Source organism: Letharia lupina (assembly GCF_014066315.1).
Source record: "Letharia lupina isolate WasteWater1 chromosome Unknown contig_21, whole genome shotgun sequence".
Lineage (NCBI taxonomy): Eukaryota > Fungi > Ascomycota > Lecanoromycetes > Lecanorales > Parmeliaceae > Letharia > Letharia lupina.
Genome location: NW_023502990.1, coordinates 1265675 through 1284415, shown reverse-complemented (window position 1 = coordinate 1284415; position 18741 = coordinate 1265675). Strand labels below are relative to the sequence as shown.

General features: G+C 30.7%; 2 protein-coding genes across 2 annotated transcripts; one reads left to right on the top strand and one right to left on the bottom strand.

Moving 5' to 3' along the window:
• Window positions 1-692: 692 nt before the first annotated feature.
• On the top strand, window positions 693-1443 carry HO133_005578 (uncharacterized protein; the record flags this gene model as incomplete). The annotated part of the gene is made up of 5 exons (XM_037296487.1): window positions 693-730; window positions 786-806; window positions 863-897; window positions 957-986; window positions 1031-1443. The coding sequence occupies 5 exons, from the start codon at window positions 693-695 to the stop codon at window positions 1441-1443; spliced, it is 537 nt and encodes a 178-aa protein (XP_037148469.1).
• A 13993-nt stretch (window positions 1444-15436) lies between these two features.
• Window positions 15437-18136, bottom strand: HO133_005577 (uncharacterized protein; the record flags this gene model as incomplete). The annotated part of the gene is made up of 2 exons (XM_037296486.1): window positions 15437-17969; window positions 18099-18136. The coding sequence occupies 2 exons, from the start codon at window positions 18134-18136 to the stop codon at window positions 15437-15439; spliced, it is 2571 nt and encodes an 856-aa protein (XP_037148468.1).
• Window positions 18137-18741: the final 605 nt, after the last annotated feature.

Genomic DNA, 18741 nt, shown 5'->3' with positions numbered 1-18741 from the left:
GCAGGGTTGGGTATATTGGATCGATGAACCTGATCCTAGCGTGGTGCGATTTGCAAGTGCAGGTATCCGTCTGTTTGTCTCTGGTGCCTCACATCTGACGGCCGTCAAAGATTGCTCTGCGCTACTACAACAGCGCTCACAGACAGACTTAGCGTCAGTGCCAGCTTTCACTGCTCTCCTAGCATCCAGGATATGTCGCTAGATAGGCTCAGAATAAGCAGGATTTTGATGTCAGAAGTTAAGTGCTTAGCGTGTTGGGAAGCTTGTGTGTTGGGAAATTGGTGTGTTAGGAGGGAGCCTAGAGTAGAGTAAGCGGGAGTGAAATGAAACTGTACATGGGTGGTCAAATACAGCTGTGTTGAAATGACCAATACGCGAGGTAAATATATACACACAGGCTTAGCGTGTTTCCTATGGCTCTTGATGCTATAAAATCGAGCAAGGTTCCTTACCTTGACACCTCAACCCACACGATCCACCTTTCAAGATAGCCTCCTTCACCAAGAGGTTCCCTTCAACAAGAGGTTTCAACAAGCCTCCTGTCTCATTCAACCTTTTCCATCAACTCGTTGGGGGTCCAACAGTATCGTTCAAAAGAGGTACCCGCCATCCTGTCTTTCACTACCACTTTCTATCGAAAACACATCAAAGTCAGTGATCCTTGCCTACTAACGTCGAGTTCGACTGCTGACATGTATCAGTTCAAAACATCCGAAGGACACACAACAAAGTTGGTCATACCATTAATTGTCTATTATGAGCATTCTGCTGACATGCTCGAACAGCCTCAACCCAATCATACAAGAGTATGAAACATACTACTCGCTCCCAGGGTGACTTTGCTGACACAAAAGAGGTCCAGATTGCTAGCATGGGCGTACATAGTCCTCATCACTGGTACGGCAAACAACACCCTGTGATGAATCTGTATTCAAGACATTGCTGACCACATTTAGTCCCTACTGCGGCAAAAACGCAGTGCCACGGTGCGTGGAACTGGAGCATGTGTTCCATTGTTCATACCATCCAGAGGTATACTGCCTTGACAAGGAAGGGAAGACATGTGTCTTGTGTGAGGAAGGCGAGAGGCGATTCGAGATGAACCAACTAAAGGCGAAGAGATCCGTTCGAGACGCACAAGTCGCGGCAGCTCTCGCCGCCAGAGCAGATACTATGGCGACAGGAAAGGTCCGGTGGGATGACAAGCTTCCCACCGTTGACAAGCTTGCGAAAACGGCGGCCAAAAAAACTCAGCAGGCTCTAAAAACGGGAAACTCTCAAAACATGGAGTATGGAAAAGCGGAGAAGATCTGGAAGGGACCCAAAGGAAAAAGTCCGGCAAAGGTTCAGCATACGGAAGCAATCAAAGCCGACGAGACTTTCCAGGCCGAACAATACAAAGCAAAGGTCAAACCCAAACTCCGAATTCAGCGAGGGCGATGAAGCGTGGCGGTCACTGGGTAGCCATCTGCCCCTGCCTGTGAGTCATCTTACCTTAGTTGAGCACAACAGACGCTGACTCGTTACTACACCAGCTACCAGACAGATCCAGAGCAATGCCAACTAGACCTAGTGCGTGGCAACTTTAGCTTTTGTCATGGACCGAACACTTGTGCAGGCTCATGGTAGGAGGCCTGTCGCGTTGGTTATGGTCCGGACGGATCCTCACTTGCATTACACCATCCCTCTCTCGCTTCTTTCGATGTTTGGTATACAAGAACTTGCTGTCATGGAATCAGCGAGCAGTTAGAGTGAGCGTTGCTTATTAAACAAGTCTGTGCGTGGTCTGAGGCGGACTAGCAAAGGTCAGCAGCTGATGAGAAGGTGGAACTGTTCTGTCGTGTACAATAGATTACCAGCACGACTTTTGTACTCACAGCCCTTGTCATCTCCTTCACACAACAAAGAATGAACCATTCGACACTGGTCAAGCTCCATGCCTCCTTTACAAGTTGACAGAGCGTCCTGACAAAGCCCACTGAGGAGGGAAGTCAATGTCGAAATAAGGTTCCCGGCCTCCTCCCAGCCACCTGTTGGAACAACCACCTGATTTGTGTGGGGTACAAGTACTGGCCCAGGGGAGTCCTGAGATAGAATAATTCATGCAACCTACACAGCACTCGTTCTACTTAACCTGATATTCTGACAGTCAACCCCGCACTAACGGAGCACAAGGATCATCATTGCTTGTTGCTTTAGCCGAGTGCTCTTGATGGAAGCTATAGTACAAGATATCCTTGACGGAAAGGCGATCACTCGATGTAGGTAGTGGTTGTTGAAGGTGTAAGTGTGAGGTTGAAATTGACTTCCTGCTGTGCCGTAATGAAAGATCTACAAGTCACGTGACTGCAATTTCCCCCTGCTAGTGTTGTCTCGCTAAACGTCCCACGAAAACTACACGCACAAATGAGTTCTAAATAATGATTGGCTGGGTTCTAAGGCCTAGCTACATATAGATAGTGGTCCACTATATAGCTTAGTCCTAGAAAAACTTCCTCTATATAAAATAGAAGATCTAAAGTCTAAGTATAAGAAAACGCTAAAAAAATAAGGCGTAAGTAAATAAGAAAAGTGTAAAAACCTCTTTTTACGACGAGAGAAATAAGAATAAAGAGTAAAAAATAGATAGAAATATCGTCTATTTAAGGCTTTTCTAATATAGTAATCTCGATTATTCTATTATAAGTATATACTATATCTTTATTAGCTTTTAATTAAGCTATAGCGATTAATATTATCTTATTAAATATTTTATAAAAACTATATATATAAATAAGTTCTAAATAATAATTAGTTAAGTTTTAAGATCTAGCTATATATAGATAGTAATTTACTATATAGCTTAGCTCTAGAAAAACTTCTAAAATAGATAATTCTTATTTAATAGAAACTTATTAACTTTAAACTATATAAGAATAGTAGAGATAATATAATATAATAAGAATATAGACTAGATATATCTCGATATATAAGCGATATAAATTAGACTTCTAACGATTAAGTAGTTAAATCTCGTTATTAATTAAATCGACGTCTCTTACAAAAATAGCGATTTTTTTATAAAAAGAGTATTCTAAGTAATAGCTTAAGTAATTAAGTATATATAGAGTACTATATAATATAGCGATAATATATTATCTTATAAAGATCTTATTCGAATTAAATAGTAATAATAATCTATTAATAGAGAAGCGAGTAAATAAGTTTTATAGTGAATAAATAAAGTAAATATTATTATTTACAGCGATAATAGATAGCGTAATCTCTTTTCTAAATAAATTCGTTTTTAAGAATAGTAGTAATAGCTTTATAGATAGCTATATAGCGTAATTAAATATCTTATAATATACTATTATCTAAAGTCGTTACTTTTAAATTTAATTTAGAATTATATAAATTCGTCTATATAAAGAAATATAATAAATATAAGATAAAAGAAAGTATATAAGATAGCTCTCTTAAGAGAAGTTTTATTAAATTAAGTAAAGATATAAAGTAGTAGATCTCGCGTAATTAAACGATATTCTTTAATATCGACCTCGCTATATAATCTATAAATATTAATAATTACTCGCTATAATAGTAAATAATAAAAGATCTTAAGATTCTTAAATTTTATATTTATATAGACTAATTAAATATCTATAAAATAGGTCTTAATAAATTTAATCTAAATATAATAATTAATTAGATATATTATTTAGCTAATAAATAATTAAATAATAGCGAGAAATATAATAGTTCTTAATAGAGTATAAAACTCGATATAGAAGGCCTTCGTCGTTTAATAGCTATTTTTTATCTTATTAACTAGACCTTATTAGAGATATCTCGTAATATTATAATTTAGAGAAGTCTTCTTATATTATAATTTAGATAAATCGCGATTTAATATTTTTTATATAGATTAAAAGCGCTTAACTATAAATATAAATTAATAATTTTATTAAATTTAAAGCGAGAAAGTAAGTTAATTAAAGTATTTTATTTAATAGAGATCTAAATTATATTATAAACGATATTATATTAAGCGAATAATATAATTATTTATCTAAGTAATATTATAGTTAGTCTATATATAAAATTACTATTAATATCTTTAATAATAGCGTTATTATTATAATAAAGTATAAGATATAATTAATATAAGCGAAGTAGCTATCTATAAATAATTATAAAAATAATAAGTATCTCTTTAAATTAAATATTCTTCTTACGATAATAAGTAGTAAAGTATATATTAAATATATCGTCTAATTTAGAATAAATAACGATATTCTCGAGAATATACCCTTTTATTTTATACTTATTAAAAGTATTTATTTATATAGAATAATAACGATATACGATTATATAGCGAAGTAGATATATCTCATTTTATTTAAATAAAAAGATATTTTACTAGCGTAGATCTATTACGATTATAACGATAATATAGTAATATTTTTATTTTTTAAATAGTATAAAGTAGAATCTTTTTAAAAAGATTTTATTAGAGATTATTACTTTAACGAAGAAGGATAGTAGATCTATCGCTAACTTAAGCTCGTTATAGAAGATACTCCGCCTATTTAGAAGAGCTTTTATCGATTTTCTCGCTCTTTTTAGCTTATTAAAAGAGAGTTTAATCTTTATCTTCTTACTATCGAATTAAATTTCTAAAAATTTAATAAAAGTATCTTTCTTATTCTTAATATAATTTATCTTTAGACTATAGTTATTATAGACGATATTAAAGTTCTTATTAAATTAAACTATATCGCTATTAAACGAAAGAATAGCGAAGAAATTATCTAAATAGTAAAAAATAATACTTTAGAATAAAATAATAACGAGTATTTAATAAAGGGTCTTAGCGAATAAATTAAAAATAAAGAATACGATACGTAAGCTAAATAATAAGAATCTATCGATATAATAAAAGCTATTTCAAAAGAAATCTAATAATTAAAAGTTCGATTCGACTATAGAAATATATCTAAATATATTAACGAGGTCTTATTTAATTATAATTATACTCTTACTCTAAATAAGTAGAATATTAATAATATCGTTTAATATAATATACTCGAGTACTTCGTAAATCTTATAAATATAATAATTAACGAATTATAATCGTAGAAAAAAAAGATTATAAATTCTTCTTTAGTTATTATTATACTTTAAGATAAGGTCTAATAAAGACGAAATAAAGTATTTTAAGAGTTTTATATCTAACCTTATTAGACGGTTATTATTCTTCTACTTTTAAAAATCTTTAAATAATATTTTAAATACTATAGTAATATTTAGATAGAATTTACTTAATAATAATTAATTAAGATCTTAATAGCTTATTTTAATATCGCGGGTAATAATTATAAGTAAGATATTAATAAATATCTAGTTAAGATAATTCTTAAATTATTTCTTTTAATTATCTTTCTTTAATAGATTATATCTTTTTAATAGAGGCTTACTTAGCGAGATAAGTATATATAAAAATAATTTAATTATCGACTTAAGATCTCTCGATATTAGTTATAATCGAGGGGTAGAAAAGAACTTTATATCTAGTAAGATAATATTAGCGGAGATTTCGTTAATATAATTAATAAAAGAATATAATTAATTATATATATTATATATATATAGATAGCGATAGCCTTAAGAGTTATATAATTTATTATAATTAAATTAATTATAGTAAAATAATTAAGAGTTTTAAGTATTTTAATAAGAAGATATAAGAGTAATATTATAATATATCTAGGGTAAAGTCTAATTTAAATATAAATTATATAATAGATAAGCTTTCGATTAAATCGACGAGAGTCGCTATCTTAAAATTCGATTTTCTAAATAATTATTAGATATTCGCTATATATAGATATCGTCTTAATAAAGCTAAATTTTATTATAAACGAAGATTTTATAGAAATAGTATATTAATTAGAAGATATAGATAGTTAATAAATTAGAAATATAGTAGCGATAATTTAATAAGACTTCTTAAAGAAATAAAATAACTATTTTATAAATAAAGAAATATATAATTTAATTATAAACCTCGAAGTATCGAAGTAGTTTTTTAAGTCTTTTAATCTTTTTATTATTATTAGCGAGGCGATTAATAAAGCTATTAAATAGCTTATTAAGATATTTAATATTAAATATTTCGTAATAGATTTATTTAATATATTTTAGATCTATCACTTTAAAATAAAGAAGAAGAGAGACTATTATAATGTTAGAGACTTAATAATATATATAATAACTCTATATTATAGTATGAAGAGAATACTATCTATATAGAATTATTATAAGTATAAGTTTCACAGTAAGATAGAAAGATCGAAAGGCCTTAATATGTTAAGTCTAATTAGGTTATAATATAAGTAAGTAAAATCGTAAGATTATTAAAATCGTGATATTATCCTTCTCTTTAATTTAAAACTTCGGCGACGATTATTATATAGTAGATACCGATCTTATAAAAAGTATATCTAGATATATACGAAGTAATATCCTTAAATGCATTAACTTAGTATTTTATTATGATATTAAAATCTTTTTATAAGTTAATATAGCTACTATAGATTAGTAGCGCTAATAGAGAAGATTATTCTAAAGATCTTTTAAATAATAAATAAGAGTTAACGGCCTTAAAGTGGTAATAATAAAAGTCTACTACTAGATTCGAATATCCTACTATATTTATAAATAATTATTAAAATAGGTTTTCCTTAATCTCGAGGTCTTTATACCTAATTTTATATATAAGATATTCTCTTTTACTAGTTAAGGGATTATTCTTTTATTTATCTAGCTTAAATTAAACTATTTCTTTAGTATTATAGATTTCTCTTTCTTCGTTAATATCGACAGGCGATAGTAAAGGCTTAATCTATCTTGATAATAGATTATTATTATTAAGATATAATAATTATAAATAAAAGATAGAGTGAATATCGTTTATAGAAGTCGGGAGTTCTAACTCGTAAGTGAAATTGTTTAAAACTTTAATAATTTTGAATAATCTAAAATTCTTATAATTTAGTAATTTGCTAAGATATACGATTTTGATATTTCTTCTATTAAGTATAACTATATCTTCGACTCTAAATTCTAATATAGAGAGCCAGTAACGATTAACTTATTCTTTTTATAAAGCTTATAATTATTCGAGTTAACTCTTTAGATAATTTCTTATAATATTTATTTTCTTGATAAATCTATTAGCTAATTTAATATCTCTCTTTACTCTTTAATTAGCGAATTAATTTTAAGAAATTAAAAGTTCTATTTTCGAATAAGGAATATATTCTTTAATAAGAAGAAATAATAATATACTCGATAAGGCGTTCTTATTAAAGTTAGCTTCGAACTCTACTATTAGTAATAGATTTATCTAATTATCTTAATTATAATTAATATAAGCTCTAAAATATTACTTTAGAATAGCGTTAGCGTTCTCTATTTATTTATTAATTTCGAGATAAAATATAATAAAGAGTTTAAGTTTAATCTTAATTCTTTCATATAGTCTTCTCTAGAAATATATTATAAATTAGATATTTTAGTCGAAGATAATAATAAATAGATATCTTTTCTCTCGCTATATAAATTCGATAAAGACTTAAACTACTACCTTCACTTTTAGAAAGTTTAAAGAAACGAATTTCTTCTTCTTATTAAGTCTATTTATAACTATTATAATATATTAATAAAGGCGCTTATATCTGAGATAAATAGATAATAGTATAATGAAGTTAATAGAAATATCTTATTAGTATTATTCGGGAATAAAAAGGGGTTTAAGTAGATCTTATTTGCCCTCTCTATAAGTCTTAGATCTTTTATAAATATAATAGCTCTTAATATAGCGAGTAATAAAATTCGTTATTTTTAATTAATAGTAAAGTTTATTTATTCTATTATAGATTAATAATCTATTAGCGTAATCTTTAAATAGAGAGTTATAAATATCTCTAATGATTTTGATTCGTAATTCGAGAATATTCGATATATATAGTCTATTATTAATGTATAATAACTTATTATAAAGATAATAATTACTTAATTTTAATTTAAGATTATTTTTAATTATTTTAAATAATAGCTTTCTCTATCTAGATATCTTTAATTAAATAATTTTTTAAGCGATATTATTATAATTATAAGCGTTTTTTATTTAATATAATAACTTAAAAGTATTAGTAGTAGAGACTTCTCTTAATTCTTCTAAAGACTCCTCTTAAGAAGTCTCTATCGAAGTCTTTAATAATAATTCTTTATTAGACTTCTTATTATTAATATTATTTTATTCGCTAAGTTTATATAGTATTATAGCTAGAGAGATAATATTTTCTCTTATATTATTTAGAAGTATAATAGTAAAATATATAACGTTTTTAATATCTTTATTAAGATTATTATTTTTAAGAATTATACGATATTAATAATAGATATAATCGTTATCCTCGTTTTTAGATAGATCTTCTATTTATCGAATAAGGCTATTAGATTTAATACTTTATTTCCTAGATCGATAGATAATATAAAAGTTAAAATTAAAGAGAAATTTTATCTATCTTACTTAATAAGAGTTAAGTTATTTAGATAATATAAAGTATTATAAGTTTTTATAATCTAAAATAACTTTAATAGAGTTTTTGATAGAGGTATTAGTTAGCTTAAAATATTATTTCTTAAAGGCTTATATTATAACTATAAGTTCCTTATTATAAATATTATAATTATACTCTATAAAAGATATCTTTTTAAAGAGAAATACTATAGATTTAAGTACTTTATCTTTATCTTCTTATAATAAAATAGTAATAACTATAAAATTAGACGCGTTTATTTCTAGTTATATCTTTTTATTTAAATTAAAGTAAATAAGTATAAAAGTAGTAATAAAAGCTTTTTTAAGTATTTTAAAAGCGAGTTATTTAGAATACTCTTAAGTCTATAGATAGATAAAGTCTTTCTTCTATTAAGTATAAGTAAGATTTATTAAAGATATAGCGATTTTAGAGTATCTCGTAATAAACTTTTAATAGAAATTAGCGAATTTTAGAAATACTTATATATCTTTAATATATCTAAGTTTCTTTTATTAAGTAATAATTTTAATTTTCTTTATATTTATTTTTACTTCTTTCGTTATAATAATTAATTTTAGATATTTAACTCTAATAATATAAAAGTCGTATTTATTAATATTAAGATAGAGGCTAGCTTATTAAAGTTTTTTTAATACCTTTTCTATATACTAAATATACTTATCTTTAATATTATTATAGATAAGGATATCGTCTAGATAGGTAATATAGAATATATCTAGATATTCGTATAAAGTGTTATTAATGAATATTTGAAAAGTAGTAAGAGTATTATATAACTCGAAAGGTATTATTATATATTCGAATAGGCTATATCGAGTAAGAAATATGGTTTTTTCTTCGTAATTCTTTTTTACTCTAATTTCGTTGAAAGCGACTATAATATCGAATTTGTTATATATTCTCGCCGCGTATAGTTTAGCGAGAGTCTCTTTAATTAATAGAGAAGCGTTTTAATTAGAGATAGTAAGTATATTAAGAGCTCTATAGTTCACGTATAGTCTAAATCTTCTATTAAGTTTCTTTATAATTAGAATAGATATTATATAAAGAGAAGTGCTTAATCTAATATAGCCTTTTTCTAATATCTTATCGATATATTTCTTTTATAATTAATATCTAATCTCTAGAGAGCTTATAAGCCCTTTTCGATAATAAGATAACTTCTTTTTTAAGGTTTATTTCGTAGTTAATAAAGCGATAAGAGGGAAGTTTATTAGTTTTAATAAGATTTTAAATGTCTAGCTATTCGTAATATACTATAAAAACTTATTTCTATAGCTATTTCGTAGTTAGTAGTTTCTTTCTTAGCTTATAAAAGAATTTTTTATAATTTTTCGCTATAATAGCGGCGACGTTAGTAATAAACTTTACTTTCTTATTAATAAAATTAAAAAGTTATTCGAAGTTTTAGAGCTATATAATAATAATTTAATTCTCTAATTTCTTAGTTATCTTAATAAAGGTATAGGTGAAGATCTCTACTATATTCTTTTCTTTAAATATAATCTTTATTATATAATTTAAGTTCTTTTTTAAAAATTTATTATTACTCTAAATAGTAATAGGTTTATTATATAATAAATAGTTAAATATATAATAATCTAAATTAAGTATAATAATTCTAGATCTAAAGAATATATAAGGGTTATACTATTTTAGTTATAGTATTTCTAAAATAATATTAAATTATTTTAATAAGGTAATTAAGTATTAAAGTTCTTCTATATAATCTTCTAAGGCGAGTTTTATTAAGGTTATATATATAATATTAAAGATAAAGATAAATTTATTATTAGCTAATTATAATCTATAGAATTATATTAATACTATTTTAAGTAGCTTATTTATTTTAATAAAAGATATATTTATAAAGCTTAGTATTAAAGCTTTAATATTTAAGAGATAATTAATCTTAATCTATTTTATTAATATAATAATTTTTTTATAAAAGTCTAATTAGCGTTTATTTTATAAAGAGGCTTTAATAGTAATAATATACGCGGATAGAGAGATAAAAGCGAGTATTCTTTTTATTTCTAACTCTTTAATTCTTATATGTAAGGCTTCTAGGTCTCTAGCGGCGACTTAATTAGAAATGTTTAGTTTTTCGATTTTTATAGTAATTCGACGAAGATGTTCTTCTTAACGTCGACGGCTTTTAGAATTATATTAATTTATTCTTTTATTAATAGATTTATATTCTTATATAGAGTACTATTATCGCTAAAACGATATTTAATCTTTAGATACTTAAAATATCTATCTTCTTTTCGAATTCTATTTATTAATAATTTAAGATACTTATATTCTTATATATGAGAATTTTCGATAGTAATATTATTATTTCTTTTAATAAAGAAAGTATTATATTAATTATTCGAGGGGATAAAGTTCTTATTAGTTTTATTAGTCTCTTTCTTACTCTTTAAATCTAATATATTATTAATAGTCTAAAGGTTTATATTTAGTACTTATAGAAAAATAATTAATTCTCGAAAAGTATTAAAAGGCTATTCTAAAATCTAATATTTTAGATATATAAAGATTAATCGTTTTAAGTTAAATATCTTATAAATATTAGTAAATTCTAAGAAAGCGATAGCTATAGAGAATTATATGTAGAAGTTCTTAAACGATTTCTTCTTATCTATTACTCTTATATTAAATTTAAAATTAAATATCTTAATATTCGATTTAATAATCTTATTATATATTTCGAATATATTATCTAGTTTATTAATTATTTCTTAGATAATTTAGTATAAGTCTAAGATATCTTTATCTACTCTTATTTTAATAACGTTATATATAGTAGATTTATAATAATTCTATATATAATTAATTTTCTTAAATTTAGTAAAAAAGATTATAGCGCTTTATCTAAACTTCGCTTTAAGGTATTAACGCTAGTTATTTTACTTATTTCGATTATTAGTATTATAGAAATTTAGAATATCGAAGTATCATTTATTTAATTCTATACCCTCTATGCGATTCGTAATAGAGATATAATGTAAGTTTTGATAAATACTACTAACGAAAATACTCGATTAATAAGATATAGATATAACCTCTATATCTTTCTTATCGAAGTTTTTTAAATTAGTTAATATATAAGATTATTACTTCTTTAACTATTACTCTTTACACTTTAAATCTTATTTAAGTTTTTTATTTTCTTTAGTAAATTCTATAGTATTAATATAATATTTATTATATAAATCTCGAAGTCTATTATTAATTTCTTATTTATAAGATAATTAGTTATTACTATTATTTAGCTAGATAATAATTATTAATATCTTTATCTTAGTATAAGCGATATCTTAATTAAGTTTTTTATTTTATTATTAAAGTATCTTAATATTATAATTAGTAGTTCGAAAGCTCTCTATTAAAGTTTTTAATCTATTATATTAAGTATTAATAGCGCTTTTTATAAAATTCTATAAATTAGCGATAAATATAAAGATTATAATAAACTCTTCTTCGATAATATTTATAAATTATACTTCGATATAATTTGAATTAGATTTAATAATATATCTTCTAGAGATAAAACGCTTTTTCTTATATCGTGCGAATAATATAGTAATATTTAAGACCTTCTTATCGAAGTTCTTAAGTTCTTCTAGATAATAATATATCTATAATTTACTTATAACGATTTAACTTTATATATTATCTAGATTTAAAATTAATAGATTTATTAATATTAAGCTAGTAAGAGTATAGAGAAGGTTTAGTCTAGAGTCTATTTCTTTTAATATATTAAAGATATATTTTTTTTTTAGATTCTTATTTAATCTAATTAGATTAGCCTTTATATAAATAAAAGATTTTCTTTTAAATAATCTTTCGAGTAGTAAGCTTCTTTAGTTATAGCTACTAACTTTTTAATAATATACTTTCTTTTTAACTATATATTTAATATAATTAGTAAATAAATTATTATTACTTTAGAAGAAAGATAGATAGTATTATATTAAGAACTTAATAATATATATAATAACTCTATATTATAGTATAAAGAGAATACTATTTATATAGAATTATTATAAATATAAAATTTATAGTAAGATAGAAAGGTCGAAAGGCCTTAATACGCTAAGTTTAATTAGGCTATAATATAAGTAAGTAAGATCGTAAGGTTATTAAAATCGTGATATATAAGATTATTATCTTAATATAAAAAAAAGCGATATAATACTACTTTTATTTTAGATAATATTAATATTCTCTATTATAATAGAGCTAAAGTTAATTATAAAGTTTAAAGAGATATAGATAATAGCTAAGAAGATAAGATGAATAAGAATAATTAATAGATTAATAATATAGAGGCTTAAAGTATAGATTAATATATGATAAAGATAGCTAACTAATAATAAATATAAATCTTATTAATCTTATTCTATATATAAGCGAGTTCGTTATAATTTTAAAATATATTATTTTCATTAGCCTATATCTATTTAAATTTCTAATAAATTAATTATAATTAAATAATATAGAGATTATAAATTAAATCTAATAAGATAAGTAGTTTTACTAGAGGATCTAGCTAATAAATAAAAGATATAGCGAGAGTAGATAGAGAAAGAGGTTTATTAGAGAATTCTTTTAAGAATAATTATTAAGGAATTATTATGGTTTAAATCATATATGTGTGTATAGTAAAAGATGTTGATTATCTATATGATCTACAGGTAGATATATGCGGTGCCAAGCCTACGCTAGTGGCCCTATAAGTATCTCTAAGATATCTCATAACAATTACCTATAAAAAACAGAGAAATGCCATATCCTCATAGCAAGAAGTATATATATATAAATAAGTAAGTTTTCGAAATGTCGGAAAGGAATGGAGATATTAAGCTAATTAGTGATATAAATTCTATAAGTTCTTCTACCGCAGTAAAAGCCTTTCGAATAGTAAAATAGATATTAAAATAAGATATCGAACGATTTCAATTCGTTTAAATATACATCGTCCGATATAACCCTTATCTATAGAGGTCCAATTATTATAGCTATAGTAATTTAACTATAATCGCCGTAGTAGATTCTTCTCTTATATACTTAACTTAGTAATTATATATTATAATAATATAGCGAAGATAATAGGCTAAATTATAATAATATTCTCCTGCTAAGTAATAGTTTAATATGAAATCGTAGAGAGTATATAACGTGGGGTCTTAAAGAGCTAAGCCGTATTCTTAATAATAGTAACCATATTGTTACTTAATTTCTCCGCAGTATTCTCCGCATTTGCCTATTATAGTAACTTCTTCTCTTATTTAACTAAGTGCTCTAGCTAAGTAACTAACTAAGTAATTTTTAGAGATCTCTTATATTGCTAATAAGTCTTCTAATTTCGATACTTCTTCTTCTATTATATTATATATATAAATAAACACTTTAATAATCAAGTAGCGTGAAAATTAAATAGATTATCACTATCTTAATTATAAGGATCAAGACCGCATAGTAAGTATATAGTAAGATCCGGAGATGGAAAAGTAGAGTCGAATTCTCGATAAAAGCCAGCACGGGCTACGTCAGAGGCACTTGGATATATATGTGGCCATAACGTGAATGAGGCAAGTCTTGCAGCGTATGAGTTCATTGTGATATCGACAGGCCTAGTGAAAGGATCGATTTGGACGGGGTGTCAAAAGGTACTCGATGACGCGAGTGTATTGGAGGTCCGGCTTGGAGCGTTGCACTATTAGGTGTTTGATGCAGGCTTTGCGTAAACGTGTGGTGTAGACGTAGCTCGTAATGAGACGTCTACTACATCATAGGATCAAGTGGAATTAGATCTTAAGGTGTTGCTACCAATTGTTAAGGAATCATTATGGTTTGACTCATATATGTGTGTGTAGTAAAAGATGTTGATTATCTATGTGGTCTGCAGGCAGATATGTGCGGTGCCAAGCCTACGCTAGTGGCCCTATGAGTATCCCTGAGGTATCTCATGACAATAATTCTTATAAAGATAGTGATCTAATGATAACAGTCTAATATATAGCTATAGCCTTTACAATAGACTTATAAGAACGCTTAAAGGCTATTAATAGTAGCTGAATAGCAATAGATAAGAATAATATATTTTCTAAATAAAAATTACTTTCGTCTAATATCAGAAAAGAAAAAATATAAAAACCTCTTCTTATGACGAGAGAAATAAGAATAAAAAGTAAAAAACAGATAAAAACACCGCCTATTCAAGGCTCTTCCAATATAGCAATCTCGGCTATCCTACCATAAGTGTGTGCTATGCCCTCACTAGCCCCCAGTCAAGCTGTGGCGACACAAACTTCCTCAAAGTATGGATAACAAACTTGGTAATAGGCACTCACCATACGCGAGTTCTTAGATCAGACTGTACGACAACTATCATCTTTTACTTAGGAAAAACTGGGGCTGGAGAAACAAATTTACCGAAACATTGACGAAGCGGCTAGCAAAGTTGCCTAGAATTCTATGCATACAACCGCTGACATTGTTGCACTCAAAGTAATGCTCAACAAAAGGCTTGAAAAAACCTCTCAGCCCTAGGCTAGCTCAAGCACGCTCAAGCAGCATTACAGAAACCAACCATCTCAATGAAACCCGTATCGCATAACCGTGCCCAGGGCCCCAAATAAACCCCTTGAAAGTCCCGCCCACGCCCCCCACTTTTCCTCTCCAGCGCGCATCCCCAATGATCCACTGTGATGCGCACGCCCCATTTTCAGCTACCCCACCACCTTTCACAAGACTCCTCTGCCACAACCAGGAGGCTCAAAGCGCCCTTCAAACGAAGCCCGCGCTGCTCACAATGTTTGGTTCAGCAGTCCGAAGAAGCCGTCTCTGAGTCGCTGCATGCGTGGCTCGTCAAGACCATCCTTCGCAAGGGCGATGCAGACATCCAAAAGATCAAAAGATCCAGTGTCCACTTGCTCGGAGTTGTCCGGCTTTGGACTACCCGCGGCTTGTGATACTTCGCTTGATTCCTCCTCGTCGAAGTTCGTCTCTGCAGTTTCTGTCGCAAGATGATCGCTCTCACCTGACAGCGACCTACAGGCTTGATCTATAGGCACAATATTGTTCTCTTCACCATCCTGAAGCCCAAGTCTTCCAATACCTTCGTCTCCACCTTGACCATCAGTACCACTTCCTCCTCCATCTTCATCGCCTTCTTCATATCCAGAGTCATTTCCTAAATCGAAATCTCCACCATGCTCACCCCCTTCGTGGCGTTCCGCCATCCCATCTGCAGGGCCATGTGTAGGACCCAGGCTCAGGTCTGAAAAATCTGGGCTCTGTAGCATCTGAATGATCCACTGGGCAACGGCAACTTGTTGGTCCACCGTCAGGCAAAGCTTGTTATCTCGTACCACGTGAGAAAACTTTTCACAGACGGTTCGCTTTTCAGCTGTTGTGAGCTCTTTGGATACGCTTGTGACCTGTTTTCTCCGCGAAGCTTCCTCTTCGCCGCCTTCAGAGCCCGTGGAGTTGTTGTTCCCCTTGCGATGCAACTTCTGTCTCAATTGCTTGAGTTTTGTCTGTAACCGTTTCAGAACATCGATCCCCCCGTTTTGCACCGCCTCAATCTTAGATCCGATTTTGTCCTGATCGTTATCGTCGTCGTCGCAGTGCAAGCAGTGAGACAGTCGCCGCAACTTCTTCTCAGTCCAGCCGCAGAACATTCGGGCAGCTCTAGCAGGCCCAGAGCTTGGGGGCAATGCTGTACAGGTGACAAGATCCTCCTTTCTAGTCTTCTTGTGAGGGCTCTTTGCTCCTCGCTGCAGCTTCTCCTTGAGCCATCCACAAACGCGAGCCGCTCTAGGGCTAGGAGCTTCCTTCGCATACTCCACTCTGCACATCCCTTGAAACTCAATTCCGGGCTCTGGTGCATTTTCCCCAACTGGGGAGGTATCTTGAAGGTGTGCCGAATCTTCTGTAGAGTCAAGATTTGGATTGCCGGCCGATGACATATCCATAAGCTTCTCTATCTCGTCCATCAACTCGTCTATTGATAGGTGCTTGATATCGACTGCCTTCCCTTCGGATCTAGCATTGTGAACGCATAATTCCTTCCCCACACCATCACTGTTGTCCACATCGCTCGCCTCGGTGTCTCCATCTTTGTTGCCACCTTCACTACCGTCTTGTTCTCCAGAATCTGCGGTCGAGGACTCTTCTTGCCACTGCGCAGCCGTGATCTCTACGATCTCATCGAACAAGTGCACCATCAGTTTCTGCATCTCAGACGGTGCTCTTGCCGCAAGATGCAGAGTAGTAGTGATTAGAGATCTTCGTGTTATGTCAGCCGCTTCCTTGCGTGACTTTCGAACGCGCGCAGCGTGCCGACGGCTCTTAGCCAGGTTCATCCGATCATTATTTGAAAGATGTGACTCCATGAATTGTGCGTATATCGCGCGGTAAGAGGCGAGTTCTGCTGGTGAATCGGCAACACAGCCTTCCATGGGTTCGCCAGCTTCCACATCAAAAGCATAATTTCCCGGATCGTAATCTTGTATCAGAAACTTCGGGAGTGATTGAGGTCCAATAGAATGGGGTACAGCGGCAATCCAGTCCCAGTCAATGATACCAGCAAGGGAACCATCGTCATTGACGAGAATGTTCTGACTGTCAAGATCGGGATGAGCCAGAACGAACGGCTTCTTCTCCTCCACGGTGCTTGCATCCATTAGGCTCCACTCAATCAAAAGGCGCAGTAGCTTATAAGCGCCTTGTTCGACTATGCCGCGCTCGCCTTTTTCCTTGCGAGCATCAAGAAAAGACAGCAAGTAAGCTTTTGGATCTTTGAATGGTCCATTTTGGCGGAAGGCCATGGTATTGTCATAGTCCGCCGAGCGCATGTTTGCATACTGTGCCTCGAGATCGACTATGTTCGAACTACCAATGCCTGCAACATCCCCTTTGGCATCGAAAACAAGCGAGCCACCCTGACTGAAAGCCAAGGAGTTGAGTTGCGCCATCGCTTCAGCGATGCCATGTAGAGATCTTATGCGGATTTGCTCTCGCTTGGCATGAGATATCTCCTGATCAGACCACACATCTTGCAAAAGTTTCCCATGAACATGCTCCATGAGTATGAATGGGCATCCCAGCTCATTCTCGAGAGAGGCGTCAAAAGCAAAGACTTCTGGAACCGGGATTGTTGTTCCACGTCTAATCAGACGCATTGTGAATGCCTCAGAGGTCAATGCCTCACTCGCAGGTGCATTCCAACACTGTCGGTGCCCATTTGCCGGGATTTTAAGAACCCAGAGAGTCCCGTCAGCAAACAATATCTTGAACACGGCGTTATAGGAGCCGCAGGTAATGTGAGATAGGAGTCTGCAACCAACTGGTCGGGGAGTAGTCGGTACATCGATGGTACCCGTGGAAGCGTGACCTGAGTAACGAACTGCAGATGCAAAAGACGGAATGTTGTCTCGCCTCAAGTTCCGCAGTACAGTTGCGAACCTAGCTTTATCAAAATGGTCTTGATCTGAAGAGTCCATAACTGCCCTGGACAACTCTGTGTCGTTGAAATGGAGAAAGAAGAGGAGGAGTCAATCCGTCGGCTTCACCAGGTATGAAGGGAAGGAATCCAGGACCTAGCAGTGGATAGCCGGCTCGGCAGACTGCTTGGGATATAGTGATAGATTCGAGACTTCTAGACCAGTCTGGTATTTTGTGAAGGGTGTTGACAAGACAGTCTTTCGGGATTTGCCACAGACTGTGTGTGTTGAAAGTCGAAAGGCTTGAGGTGTGTTGATGGTTTTCTGCAACCTCAAGAGGATTGAGTCACCGAATGGAGGATGCTCAAAGAGCTCTAAGAGTCAGAAAACCTTTGCAGGGCAGCGAGTTGCCCGAGGAAAAACTCACCGAGAGCGATCCAGTGTTTCCAGAGTGATGGTGTGACTTCGATGCCTGCAAGATACGAGCGCACAGCTGGCCGTTTCAACTAGGAGGGCTCGAGGTATTTGCTGAAATTCTGGGACTTATCAGAATAGACCTTTGCGGGCAGAAGTTTGTTTTGTGTTTGAGTTCCGAAACGGTGTCGAAGTGGTGAGAAGAAAGCAATGTCGAAGTGGTGAGAAGGAAGGAAAGAAGGTAATCCGAA